General features: G+C 36.0%; 1 protein-coding gene across 1 annotated transcript; it reads left to right on the top strand.

Annotated features, from left to right (window-relative positions):
* Nucleotides 1–4,527: 4,527 nt before the first annotated feature.
* Nucleotides 4,528–6,740, top strand: LOC131060615 (small ribosomal subunit protein uS19). Its single transcript, XM_057993924.2, has 5 exons — nt 4,528–4,872; nt 5,034–5,179; nt 5,298–5,355; nt 6,084–6,218; nt 6,310–6,740. Exons 1-5 carry the CDS (start codon nt 4,870–4,872, stop codon nt 6,421–6,423), a joined length of 456 nt encoding a protein of 151 aa, XP_057849907.1. The 5' UTR covers nt 4,528–4,869; the 3' UTR covers nt 6,424–6,740.
* Nucleotides 6,741–13,866: the final 7,126 nt, after the last annotated feature.

Genomic DNA, 13,866 nt, shown 5'->3' with positions numbered 1-13,866 from the left:
GTGCATTAGATTTTTGGCATGGTATAGCTATTTTATATGTTCGTATGGAGAATGGAATCTCCTAGAAGGAGATGGTTAGATCATGTTGTCATGTTTATGTTCCCGATTCCATGGTTGGAGCTTTGACATTGATCTTCTTGGTTGTTCTCATTGTATTGAGTACAAGATCATTTGCTTAATTACTTCGTGATAGTGTTATGTTACATTTGGAGTGTCATCCTCCTCCCACAACTCTGCTCACCATGCTTGTCTTCTCTTGTGGATTTGCATCCACCATTTGTCATCCCCCTCCACTAAAGTCTTTCTTCTCTACTCTTCTCTTTCGTGGTATCTAACCCACCATTATTTGGCTTCCCCTACCAAATAATATATGCACTCTTATCCTTTTTTTGTGGATTTTGATCCACCACCAACCGACCACCTCCATCAAGTTTTACCTACAACATCCTCTGTTGCTTCCACATACAAACACACCACATCTCCATACAAATATACAATCGAACATTTCTTCATATCCACTATCTTTTGAATTCCCTCAAAAACATGCAAATCAACTTCTCCATTACATAATGTAGAAAATTTAGAATTTACCTCTATTTCGAAAATGTCCTCTTCATCACCTCTCTCTACAATTGCAACTTCTTCAAATAGCTCATCTTATTTCTCATTTTCTTCACTTGACATAAAAAACTTTTATTTTCACAACCTCTTCTACAAGCAACACTTTATCTTTATCGGGTCTTTGATCTACCTTTGCTACAAACTTTATATTTTGAACTTCTTCTTCTTCTACTACCTCAAGTTGTGAAGTATTTTCACTTGCATCACATTCTTTGCTTTCACTCACCAATTTACGCTCCACCATGACCATGTACTCTTCTCTCTTCTCTTCATTTCTCACCTCATTTATTTTCTTTTTTCACTTGTGTGGGTTGCTCTCATGTCTTTCTCCTTTCGATTTCAACTATCTTTCTTCAATGAGATTTTCCACATATCATCTCTCTCTTTCCAATATCATTCCAAAAATGAAATCATCATAGGTCTCCTTGCGACCCACCTCATCTTACTATTTGAAGTCATCTTCTAATCTACTGCAATCACTTCTCACCCTCTATAATCCATATAAAATTTTCCTTCGCAACTTCTTGGCTCTCAATTGCCCAGGACTTTGCACACCTGCAATGATCCTTTTGAGCTCTCCACAACCTCTGCACACTTTCAACTCTCTTTCCATGGTCTATCCCTCCTAACTCTCAATTGTTGAAGACTCCGCACACACCTACAACAATTATCTCGAGCCTTTGAAACAAATCTACTACCTCAAACTTCACTTGCAGGTCCTCGTGTAGAAATTACATGATCAAGACCTCTAGCTCCAATATTGGAAAAATGGTGTCTCAACCTTGCATTTACATAAGGTCACTATTTATAGTAAGTTTTTGTTTGGGCATGAATTGTTTCAAAATTTTTCCCAAAGCTTCGAATTGGCTAGATAAGCATGTCGTTAAATTTTTCGTTGGAAAATCATAACTAGATTTGAAGATATTAAAGTTTTTTCTTTTGAAGGTTGCGAGTAATGGTTTAAATTTAATTTGAGTACTTTAGAGGCCTTGAAACATCCTGAAAAGTGGATGTAACCAGTGTAGTAGATTATGAGGTGATAGAGCACTTAACGAGCTTTTTGGTGCTTGAAACGGTTCGTCAATCAGACACTTGGCTCACAAGTTATGACCTCCGAAAGTTTGGTCTCCTAAAATAAGAAATATAAAAAATGCATCAGACACATAAATGAGCTGTAAAATAGAGGAACATGTGTTGATGTGTGTTCTGATACATCATAGGGCATCTTGATTGGAGGTAAGGTTGGTTCCATTTTATTGGGTGGTATTTTCCCATGGTTTTGTAATACCGTTTGACGATTTCATGTGTTGTATCTCCTATATGTGAGGTGTGTGAGATAGAGGTTGTGTGTAAGAGTTTTATAGCTATTGAGTTACCTCTGAATCTCTGGTTGGTGGTACTCCCGTGAAGAGCTTGCTTTGGAAGTACATTGTAATCTATTATTGATTTCTAAAGAATATATTGGGTGGCTTTTGGAGTGTGGGTTTTAAGGGTTTTCCCCACGTAAATCACTGCGTTGTGGTATGCATGCTATTATGTCTATTTCTATTAAGTTATTGTAACTGTTATAATGATATGTAAAAGTTTTTGCATTATCCTCCTCTCAAGGTTAGTGTAGGAAGTAGTTTTTCTACTCAACTTCCTTACAAGTGGTATCAGAGCTTTATCACCTTTGGTTTTAGTTATGGTTTGTTGGGTTTTTTGAAGTAATCCAGATTTGAGTGGGAGCTTATGCAAAAGATATTTTTTGATCTTGTTGCAGGAATTTTCAGATGGCAAGTTCGTCAAGGAGAATAGAGGTGGGGAATTTTTTAGATGTGGAAGTTGAAGATGGAGAATCTGCAAATAGATCGAGATCTATGGGATTCTCTTGATGCGAATGTCTTAAGACCTTCAGATCCTACTATGGCTGCTTAGTATGATGTTATGGACCATAAAGCCAAGGGTCTAATTAGATTGTTCTTGGCAAACTCTATTCTAATCAGTGTCCATGAAGAGACCTCTGCCAAGAAGAAAATAGCCAACGAAAAACCAAGGATAAAATAGGAAAGGAAGCAAAATTAAACACAACAAAAAATATCAAGAAACAAATGAAATAATAAAACCTAAACCAACTAGGATAACTATATGAACGTGCCCTAAAAATCGGTCAGGAGGGGAGGGGAGAGAAGAAACAAGGGGGGAAGAGTTAAGCAAAGGATTGATCAACATGATATCGGTTAGGTTGGTTTTTGAGGTGGTTTAAAAGAGGTTGCCAGGCATTGGCGAGAATCCAACTGCTATCTTAGATGAGATTGGAGGGCTGATTTTGACCAAGATTCAAGTATCTTCCGAAGGGATGTGGTGCTTGGTTTTGGCAGAATGTTCCGCAAGGGCGGATTTAAGGACCTATTCATGTCTAATGTCTGTGCAATGGTCCTTGATTCTAGTCTCAATGGAGTGACCAATTTCTCCAATGTAGGGAAGGTCGCAGGAACAAACTACTTTATAGACACTAACATTGAGGAAAGGGTCCAAAGTGTCCTTAGGGGAAGGGATGCGATTCCTAAGAGTGTAAATGGGCTTGAAGGTGCAACGAAGGTCATTCTTAAGAAGGATCTTGGATATCTTATTGGAGTGGCCGTCTACACAAGGGAGAGAGGTGATAGGTAAGGGTTCAAGGGAAGAAGAGGAGGAGGCAAACCCATGCTTGGTGGAAGCCCAAGATTTGGCATGTTTAATCGCTCTAGCAACGTGATTGCTTTTGAAACCATCAAGTTTAAAGACTTGGGTAAGGTGAATAACTTCTTTATCAATGCTCTCATCATCACAAATAAAAAAGGCTCTCGAGGTCAAGGTCTTGAGGACACCAACTTTTTGAGAAGGTTGGTGGTGAGAAGAAGAGTGAAGGTAGAGGTCAATATGGGTAGCTTTATGAAAAACTCGTCGGGCTAAGGAACCATCCTCCTTCTTCATGAGTAAAATGTCGAGGAAAGGGAGTTCATTATTGACTTCAACCTCCTTGGTAAATGAGATGCAAGGGGTTATGCTATTTAAGGGAGGGTGGAACTCCTCAAGCTTTTCACACCCATGGGGCCAACAAATGTTGGTGTCATCAACATAACGTTTTCACCACTTGGGTTTAAGGGGGAAGGAGTGGAGAGCAACCTCTTCAAAATGGTCCATAAAAAGATTAAATCTTGGAAGGTAAAAAAGGTTTATCTAAGACAAAGCTCAACAAGGTCACCAATCTCGGGGCTGGACTTATTTCTAATGAGTTCAATGGAGTCGGAGATAGGGACCTCGGTGAAGAGAGAGACCACATCAAAACTAACAAGAAGGTCATTATCATCAAGCTTGTTGTCTTTTATGAAATCCACAAAGCGGGCAAAGTTTTTAATGTAAAAGTTGGATTCGCCAGCGAGGGGGGAAATCAACTTAGCAAGGTGGGCCGCAAGATTGTAAGTTGGGGAATCAATGGTATCCACAATAGGTTTGAGGGGAATGTCGACCTTGTGGATTTTACGAACCCCATAAATACGAGGGGTTACCTCCTTGGATAGGAGCAACTTCTTTTTGGTGGCATCATCAGAGGACGAAAGGGAGATAGCAATTCTGACCCTTTTAATTCATTATTTGTGTCCTTCAACCTTTTAGCTCCAAATGCTAGAATGTTTCCGTTCCAATCTCTTGCCAAAAACCTTGCGCTTGAAGGTCCCGAGTTGCCTCTTAATGCCCTTTCAATCAACAACTTCCTTCTCCTTGGGATCCAGATCAATCAATCTAGAGAGGCCCATAAACAGACTAAAATTGTATAAATTTATTATAATATAATAAATATATTAATATTTAACTACATATTCTATTTTATTTTATTTTAAATAAACTACTAATTTAAGAAACAAAACCCAAAAATAACTGGCTGTTATTAAGGGACAATATGAGGTTAATAGAGGTAAGCATTCCCTTCAACTTGTCTTACATTTGTCAAAGCTGCAAACCAATTTAATTGATACGCACTAAACAGCCCGGGAAATACAATTGTAAACCGTTGATTTGTGAAAACAGCCGATCCGTTTCGGCGTAATAAGCTAAAATCATTACTTCCTCTCAAAATTAGGGTTCAACGCCGAAACCCTAAACGCAAGAGTATAAGTTAAACCCTTGTCCGGTTTTCAGGTTCTTTGCATTAGATATATGGGAATTTGAAGCCGAGCGACGAGCGGTGGTATTGTGTGGAGTAGTTGCTGAGCGGATTCATCAACAACCATGGTAAGTGAAAATCTGTATGTTCGAATGCAACATTTTGTTTTCCCTCGAAATGTTCCTTAGGTTTTTTTTTTCGGTGTAGTATTTATAGGGTTTACTGAAAACTGCGTTGAATCTGATGTTTGAAATCCTTATTTTTCCCTTTGGTTTTTAAAAATTTTTAGGCGGACAATGAAGTCGATGTGGGCGCCTCAGCTCCGAAGAAGAGAACATTCAAGAAGTTTACTTTCAGAGGCGTTGATCTCGATGCCCTTCTTGATATGTCGTCTGATGATCTCGTCAAGCTCTTCCATGCCCGTGCAAGAAGAAGGTATTAAGAATTTTTTGAAATCCTAGTATTGATATTTTAACTAAATTAGGGTTTCATTTATTCTTTATGAGAATCGGGGTTGTTGCTGATTTTTGATTTGTTGGATGTAATTGTGAAGGTTCCAGCGAGGCTTGAAGAGGCAGCCAATGGCTCTCATCAAGAAGCTCCGTAAAGCAGTAAGTAACGCTAACATTTAGTTAAATTTTAGATGTTGGTTTAGAGACATCGAGCTATCGTAAAGTTTGAAGCTGCAAGACAAAATGCATATCCCGATGAGTCGCAAATGTGGTTCATTTTATTATTCTAGTGTCAATTTTGCATAATTAAAAGTGATATAATTTTGATACAAAGGTTATCAGCATTATTAACTTCAGATGTAAAACTTAACTCATTATTGTTAAAATCAAAACCTGAAGGCTAATTTTATTGTGAAGATATATTTGCCTAGAGTATCTTAAATCCCTTTTATTTTGGAGATGCATTTTACTAGATCTTTTTAAATTCAAACAAAACTTGAGGTGTAATTTTAATTAGACTTGTATGACCCTGAAGATCAACTTCCTTACCAAAACACAAGTACTTTAAGAGGATCTTATGACTGGAATACTTATCTCTAATCAGTTGGATGACTATGTATTATCTTTCAAACTAAGGTATATGTTTCTATGCGAAAGCAACAGATGCTATTTAATTGGAATAGATGTCAAAATGATTACACCAACATCCATTGGAAAGCAATAGATGCCTTTTGATTGTAATATGTGTCGGCATCTAATACAATTTAATAATCAATTAGAATGAGTTTAATAATTTCAGTTAAATAAAAATATTATGGGCACTTCTTCAGAACACGTTTTTGGTATAAATCCCAGCTGGGTTAATTCTAACAATTAATTGTTAGCAGAAGCGAGAAGCTCCTGCAGGTGAGAAGCCTGAACCAGTTAAAACCCACCTTCGAAACATGATTATTGTCCCTGAAATGATTGGAAGCATCATTGGTGTTTACAATGGGAAGACCTTCAACCAGGTTGAAATCAAGGTAACTTGCTACGTGCTATACTTTAATAACTCAAATGCCACCAATATGAATGTTATTTTGATAAATACTGATTCTTGTGATGTCATTTCAGCCTGAGATGATTGGACATTATCTGGCAGAGTTTTCTATTTCTTACAAGCCTGTAAAACATGGAAGACCTGGTATTGGTGCCACACACTCGTCAAGGTTTATTCCTCTGAAATAAGCCTTAACCAATACTTAATATGGCTACAAATGAGAGTCGAGAGGCATTTTGAACTTTCTTTTGTTTAGTTATTGGTGGACTTTTTTCATTTTAGCCCACTTTAAGATCTCAAGTACATTGTTTTATATTTTGAAGGATTTATGTCTATCATTTGTTACTTCTCTGATGAATATGCAATACTTTTGAGAAGCAAAATGGTGTTCTAAGAAGAGGCATGTTTCATGCAAATGATGCCAGCCTTGTGTTTTTCCCAAGGCAATACATTTATTTATGCACGTGAAATCATAATTTTTAATTGCTTGGTGAAACTTAAGATCCATTTTTCTTACAGCATTATGATATGGTTAATGTAGAAATTATAAGGTGTAAGATGATCAAAAAGCAAATTAATGGAAATGGAAACGTTTTGTAATAGTTGCAAAAGCATACGTACTCCATAAAGCATACGTACTCCATAAAGCATATACATTTTGATTATCCAGGGATAACAAGCTTAATTTGGTTTGAGAGCAATACTGTCTCATTTAAGCATCGTACTTTTATTCACTGTTTTCTGAGTTAATTTATAACCACTGGTTGTTTTCTTTGTAAACTGTAGATCTCTGTTACATGGAAACAAATACTAAATGGTCTGATGGATATACTAAATGGAAACAAATACTAAATGGCAACTATAGAAATTTACATATATTCAATTATTTATCTCTCCCTCTGTCTGTGTGTGTGTTCAATTATTTTAATTTATAATCTTAGGGATAGAACATCTCAGAGAGAGAGAGAGAGAGAGAGAGAGAGGTATATCCAGACATGGAGTGCAGTTTTTTTTATGCTTTATGTGTTTCTTTTATGCTTTATGTTGGGGGCTTTAGAACTATCTTACTAATATGTAAACTGAGCTAAGGTATTATGTAGAGTAACTAAGGATTTGTTGATGCTGCCGATTCAAAATGATTTTTGCATTCAGTAATATATCTCTAAGTTTGACTGTATGTAATTTAAAATGAATATCTAATTCAGTAATGCCATCTCCAATTTTAATTGCATATGGTTTTGTAATTGTTCGTTATATTTTCAATTATTATTCTATGTATTTTCTTATTTGTTTGTTAGCTCTTCAATTTTGATTGCATATATTTTCTTAAATTCCTATTGACTTGCGATGATTGGACAGTTTCTGATGCTGAAATATTTTTGTCATTCTGATGATACGTGTGATAAAAGATGAACATCCAATGTTGGGCTTCTTGCAAATATTAAATACATTGGGTCTCTCCTAATCGCTTGTATTTGATTTAAAAATGCCAACATTTAAAAGTCCTTGGTGTAGTGTCTGGTATTTGATGCTGCCAATCATGGTCAAACCTAGATTTTGAAGAAGATTTTAATTGCCTAAAGTTATCTTGCACTATGGGTAGTGAGTTGTCATGTGAATTATATTAGAAGGAATACTAATAAAACCGAAGTTTGTAGGTGAAAGGACTATCTTATAAAAGGTTTTGATTGCCTAAAATTATCTTGCACTATGGTAGTGTGAGTTGTCATGTGAATTATATTAGAAGGATAAAGATTATGGATGGTCTATATTTAGTTTCTCTTAAAATGGATATAGTAATGGTGTCTATACAGATGTATTTTGAACCTGGAAGTTCTTCTATATGAACCAAAAGCATCACAAAAGATGATTGAAACCTCGCGTGGGAGTATTACAAGTCCTTGAGGTTTGTATTGCATTAATCATATGAAAATGACGGTAGGAACAATATTCAGGTAGTGGAATCATCAGAAAACTGTTAGTGTAAATTACGGTAGTATAAAAATTGGGGTGCATCTCAGATTGTTGTTGGATTTAAATGTGATGGATCAGAATCCCAAGGATTAAATGGAATATCTTGTGGACAGTTTAAATTGGATTGTTATTGAGACATGAGAACCCAAGCCAAGCCTTGAGTGATGGTCATCCCGAAATGTTTTGCCACCTCCATTCTTAGTGTATTCCAGGCAGTTCCATGGTGCAAATTGCCGTCACAAAAGACTACACAAGCAAAGTTGGAGCTAAAAAGGCAAGGTAGCCACTGAAGTTTGACAAAATGAACCGACCATTGCAGCATGCACTCAATCAATGAAAAACATAAATTACTCTGGTAAATAAATATCTTTGCTAATTTTAGTTCAACATAAAGAACTTACAGCTAATTGATCAACACACTGTAACAGAAACATATCTTTGCTAGTTGCTCTCTTTTCCTTGATTTCAAACGATTGTTTTCAAATGCAGTGCTTTCATCGTTTTATAGATTCCATGGCATGATTCCTATTGGAACAGTTGGCCTAACTAAATTCAAAAGAGAACAATATTTTAATGATCTAAAGATAAAAGATAAAAAGTGGTGAATACTTTTTCATACCTAGTGATCGCCTTTTAAACAATATCCAACTGGCTAGCCCTTCAAACAATATCTAACTGGCTAACGGTTTGATCCTTAACAGAAAAAAATATCTACCCAGTTGAATAGGGATTTAGGGGTTTAAGGCAGTGGTCTCATGGGGGCTTAAGCTCTATGTTTAAGAAGATGTGGTCCCATGAAGAATTTTTTTTTTGTGCTGTGAGGTTATTTGGAATCTTTTCTTTAAAAATAGGAGCCTTTACTTTTTAGGCCTACAAATTTGAGCAGGTGAAAAAGGGGCGGGGTTACAAATTGCCCCATCAGCTTAGGGATGTATCTGTCATTTGTCAAACATTTAAGTTAATTTTCATTAAAAAATAGTTTGAGAGGGAAAATGTTTTTTTTTAACTTGTTTTTATCATGCACATGGTATAGATGACAAAGTTATTATATTTATGAGACCATCAGCTTCCTTAAATTTTGGAGCTTAAATTCTAAGAAGATCATCAAATCAGCTTGTAAGTCAACACTTAAGTTTCTTCATTTGTCTAAAGATATGGAACCACATAATGTTTCCGCTCCAACTATGGCTCTAGATGATAGCATACCATCACATCATTCACCTAAGACGCATCGAAGACCTAATGATGGCACTATTCCACTTTGGAAGGTGTACATGTGGATGAACTCCTCAATCAAGCGAGACTTGAGTGTCCTTGGAGAAATTGGAAAATATTCTTTCGTTCAACTGTTGAGCATATTTATTTTTCTTTTATCTTCTAATATTTTTTTAGGTTTCTGAACCACAAAACTATTTTGATGCAGAGGGAAACCAAAATGGGATGATGTTATAAAAGTTGAATATGATGCATTGATGAAAAATCGTACTTAGAAGCTGGTCAATTGCCTTAACATAAAAAGCCCATTGAGTGCAAATCGATTTATAAAGTAAAATGCAACGCTAATGGTTCATTAAACAAGTACAAGGCACATTTTGTTGCTAAGGGATTTTAGCAACAAAAAAATTATGGACTTTGAAGAGACTTTCTCTTCTTAGATGGTCATATTTTGGTTGCTTCTCTCCATATTCACTTGATTTGGATGAAAGGTGTATCAAATAGATGCCAAAAAGTTCCTCGTCAAACAGAGATTTGGATGACAAATTCTATATGGTGCATCTGAGCGTGTTCACGTTGCTGGACAAGAACATCTAGTTTGGAAGTTGATTTGAGTCCTTGTATGAGCTTAAACAAATTACTCACCCTAATATGATGAAAGGTGTATCAAATTTTGGTTGCTTCTCTCCATATTTACTTGATTTGGATGAAAGGTGTATCAAATAGATGCCAAAAAGTTCCTCGTCAAACAGAGATTTGGATGACAAATCCTATATGGTGCATCTGAGCGTGTTCACGTTGCTGGACAAGAACATCTAGTTTGGAAGTTGATTGAGTCCTTGTATGAGCTTAAACAAATTACTCACCCTAATATTTGAGAATCGATAAACATTTAAAAGAATCTTTGGGATTCAAAGGGGGTCTTTCTAATATAAATCTTTGTCTAAATTGATGATAATGACATTGTAATTGTTAACATAAGTTGAACAACCTTCTTCAACCAAATTCATCACTCAAACAAGAAATGACGGTGAAAAATTTCACAACAAACAAGTGCAATACACTCCTAAAATGGGATTTAGCATAGCAGAAAGCTGACTCAACTTGAGAATACAAACTCAGGTCTTTGACAAGTCCATATGTCGAAGGGACCAAGCTATCAAATAAGTTGCCCAATGCTGCGTAACATAAACAATGATCTTATAAATGCCCCTACCGATTAAGAGGGGGATGTAACAATGATCTACAGAGTCCTGGAATTAGTACGATGAATAAATTTTATATTTTGAATTTTTTAGCTACACTAATTGTTGAACAATCATCTAGAAGATGACTACTACGATAATAAATTTCATATTGAATTTCGTAGCTACACTAGGTGTTGAACAGTCATCTAGAAGATGAACTGAACAAGTCATTTTCAGAGTGTTAAATACACACATTTTGTTTGAATGGTATGAGCTTTCATTGAATATATTTTGGTTGTGTAGTTCCCATGCATTTTATTTGTCAATTCATTCCCAGGCCTGACACCCTTTTCCACTCAATTTCTCTAAACCTCACCTTTTTAAAATTATTTTTTACCAATATTTGGTTTCTCCTTGACACGTGAGACAAATCATGTAGGATGGCCCAAACAAATTTGGTAACTTCAAACTCCTGCTGCTTTTTATCTCCTTCATGTTGGCACCTTGTCTCGCAGTATTTTGAGCGTATATGACAACGCTTTCAGAATGCATATAGCACTTCTATAAACCTCTCATCGCTTGCTTTACATAGGGAGCAAAATTTGTGAACTTTCTTCTCACAGCAGACTCTTCTTTGACAAAAACATTCAAACATCCTTTGTCCAAATCTACAACTTTGCTCGTGCATGGAGAACTTTCAACCTATCCAATCTATGCACTATTCCCTATCTTCATATATGCGAGGCATTTACAAATATTCAATGGCAGATTCTCCACACAGCAATTTCACCAATCACAGAGACAGGACATACTCTCTGATAGCATAATAAATTCAGGAAAGCAATGGGCAGAATATTATTGACAGGAGATCGCAATATATGAAAAGGAAAGTCAGTCATAAGACAAATTGACCAGGTCAGGCATACCCCATAATAGATTCAGGAAAGCAATGTGAAGAATATTATTGATAGGAGATTGCAATATATAAAAAGGGAAGTCAGTCATAAGATTAATTGATCAGGTCAGGCACACCCAACCAACTGCAAAACTACCTTTGTTGATAATAGTATGTTATTATTATTATTATTATTTACATTTATAAAATGATGTAATATAATTATATTATTCAACACATGGGATCAATTCATGTCGTTTTCAATTAAGAACTTGTCACAAAACTATGTTGTCATGTCTTCCCTCAGCAAGACAGTTTTTGAAGCTGGAATGCCAGTTCTCAAGTTGAAGGTAACGTTGGGCTGATCTAGAGCATCACAAGGAGGCCAGAAAACATGGGGATCAGGCACTGACATTAAGCAGAAAATGAATGGTGACGAAGCCAACATTTTTCAACAGGAGACAGTTTTGGAACCGCCAGAAGTCAATAGGTGGCATTTTTGCTCAGATTGGATAGAATGTGAAATTTGGAGGGTTTTGATTCCTCAGTTCAATTTTCAACATTTGGACTTCATCTTGGCACCAAGGATGGACATGGGAAAGAGTTGCAAACAACAAAATACATTGTGCAAGGGTTGGTTTTTAATTCTACCTTCCATATTTTCAAAATTTCAGTTGCTAGAGGAGAACAGGATTTCCAAGGTGTTGTGACTATCTGCAAGTGTTAAAGTTTTGTCAAACTTGTTGACATAAGTCCAATTCATTCACAGGACATTGTAAACCCTTTAACTGGATTTGATAGCATGAAGACAGAAGTTCACATTTCTGGAGTTTTCTTTCATTTTGAGGGTTCCTCTATATGCTCGATCTCTTTAATGGTGTGTGATGCATATGTATGGACTCATATTACTTTTTTTCCATGTTTACTTGTTAATTGAATAATCTAACAAAACTTGAAGGCAAACAGAAAAAGAACTCAGTTCATAGGAGGTATTGAGTAGAGTTGACAAGTAAGAATCTGTAAGTCATTATTGTTAAGGGAGTATCTATCTCTAAAATTTTAAAGATTATTGGGAGATTGGTAAATCAGCATTGAAGGTCCGGACTTGAATCAAAAAGATCTTCTAGGTAAACCATGAATTGAGTTCCTGGACACAACATATTGTGTTATGAATGTAATGAGCTATTTTGATATTAAGCTCATATTTGTCATTTTATGTTATGCAACTGATGGTAATGAGTGGTGGTAGGTAGATTATTTAGGTACCCTACATGATAAGTTACAAGAAGGTTCACTAAATGTGATTATGTAGGCTTATTCGTTATATAACCAATCAATCTTATTTTCACATCAATACAATATTTGAGTGTTTTATCACACATTATTTGGAGATAAGGTGCAACTCAATTTTAGTTTGCAAATGCTTCATATTCTTTATCCTTTGTGTAGCTGTGTTGCAAGTACTCCATAGGTGGTACCAGAGCCACAAATGGTGTAGTGTCTAACTTTCTACAAGCATGCTGCAGGACATATAGAGCCATGTTTGGCCATTCATAATGTTGATGAACCACAGCAAGATCCGAATATAGAGGCAGGCATTTCAAAATCACGCCCTATGTGAAATCTAGGGCATGCTTTTGAGGATGTCATAATAAACGTAGGGCTAAAGGATAAAAAAATTGCCACTATTTTTCCTTTGCCACCCAAATTTGGTCTCCAAAAATGATTCAATCTTTAAATTCATCAATGGTGTTCATGTTGTAGCAAAGCTTGCCCCAACATAGACTATAGATTCTGCTTCGCTGTGTGGCAAAAACAAATTCACAAAGGCGGTTCTTTATGCATAGGCATGAGAAAGATTTACATAGATGCTCATCCATCTCTGGCAACCCTACCACGCTTCACCTCTCGGATCACATTCCAAAATTTGTAAGGAAGATGAAGAAATTATGGACAAGGAAGAATAACTCAAAAGATTGTTCCTTAATTTGTAGATTTACAAGATTATGGCCCAATATGTGCGATTCACATAGCTAGCTATAGGAGTCTTGGAAATAAGGATTAAACGAGGAAATCAACATATATACACATGCCAAGGGCTTCTTTGTCTTTGTATTTGATTCTTGTTGTCCTCATTTTTGAACTTGCACAAATTAAGATGACATCACAAATTTGTGCTTAAAATTTGTGATTATAAGGTTCTAAGGCACACTTTCCAAGGTGGAAAGTCTGCATTTCTTGATGATAAAACAATCACAAGCTTATCTCCCATCTTTGTGAAAATTTTGGTTAGTTTTGGCCTTCATTTTTCTAGCTTATTGAGCAATTTCGGGTTTCAGGTCAAGTAGGAACTTTTTGTT

Source organism: Cryptomeria japonica, chromosome 2 (genome assembly GCF_030272615.1).
Source record: "Cryptomeria japonica chromosome 2, Sugi_1.0, whole genome shotgun sequence".
NCBI classification, from domain to species: domain Eukaryota; kingdom Viridiplantae; phylum Streptophyta; class Pinopsida; order Cupressales; family Cupressaceae; genus Cryptomeria; species Cryptomeria japonica.
The sequence above is the reverse complement of the archived record's forward strand: the minus strand, read 5'-3'. Positions and strand labels throughout refer to the sequence as shown.

What these genes read in the sequence shown, in the direction of transcription:
- LOC131060615 (XM_057993924.2), top strand. An exon ending in CATGCCCGTGCAAGAAGAAG is followed by an intron (nt 5,180 to 5,297) that starts GTATTAAGAATT and finishes GTAATTGTGAAG; the next exon opens with GTTCCAGCGAGGCTTGAAGA. An exon ending in TCAAGAAGCTCCGTAAAGCA is followed by an intron (nt 5,356 to 6,083) that starts GTAAGTAACGCT and finishes AATTGTTAGCAG; the next exon opens with AAGCGAGAAGCTCCTGCAGG.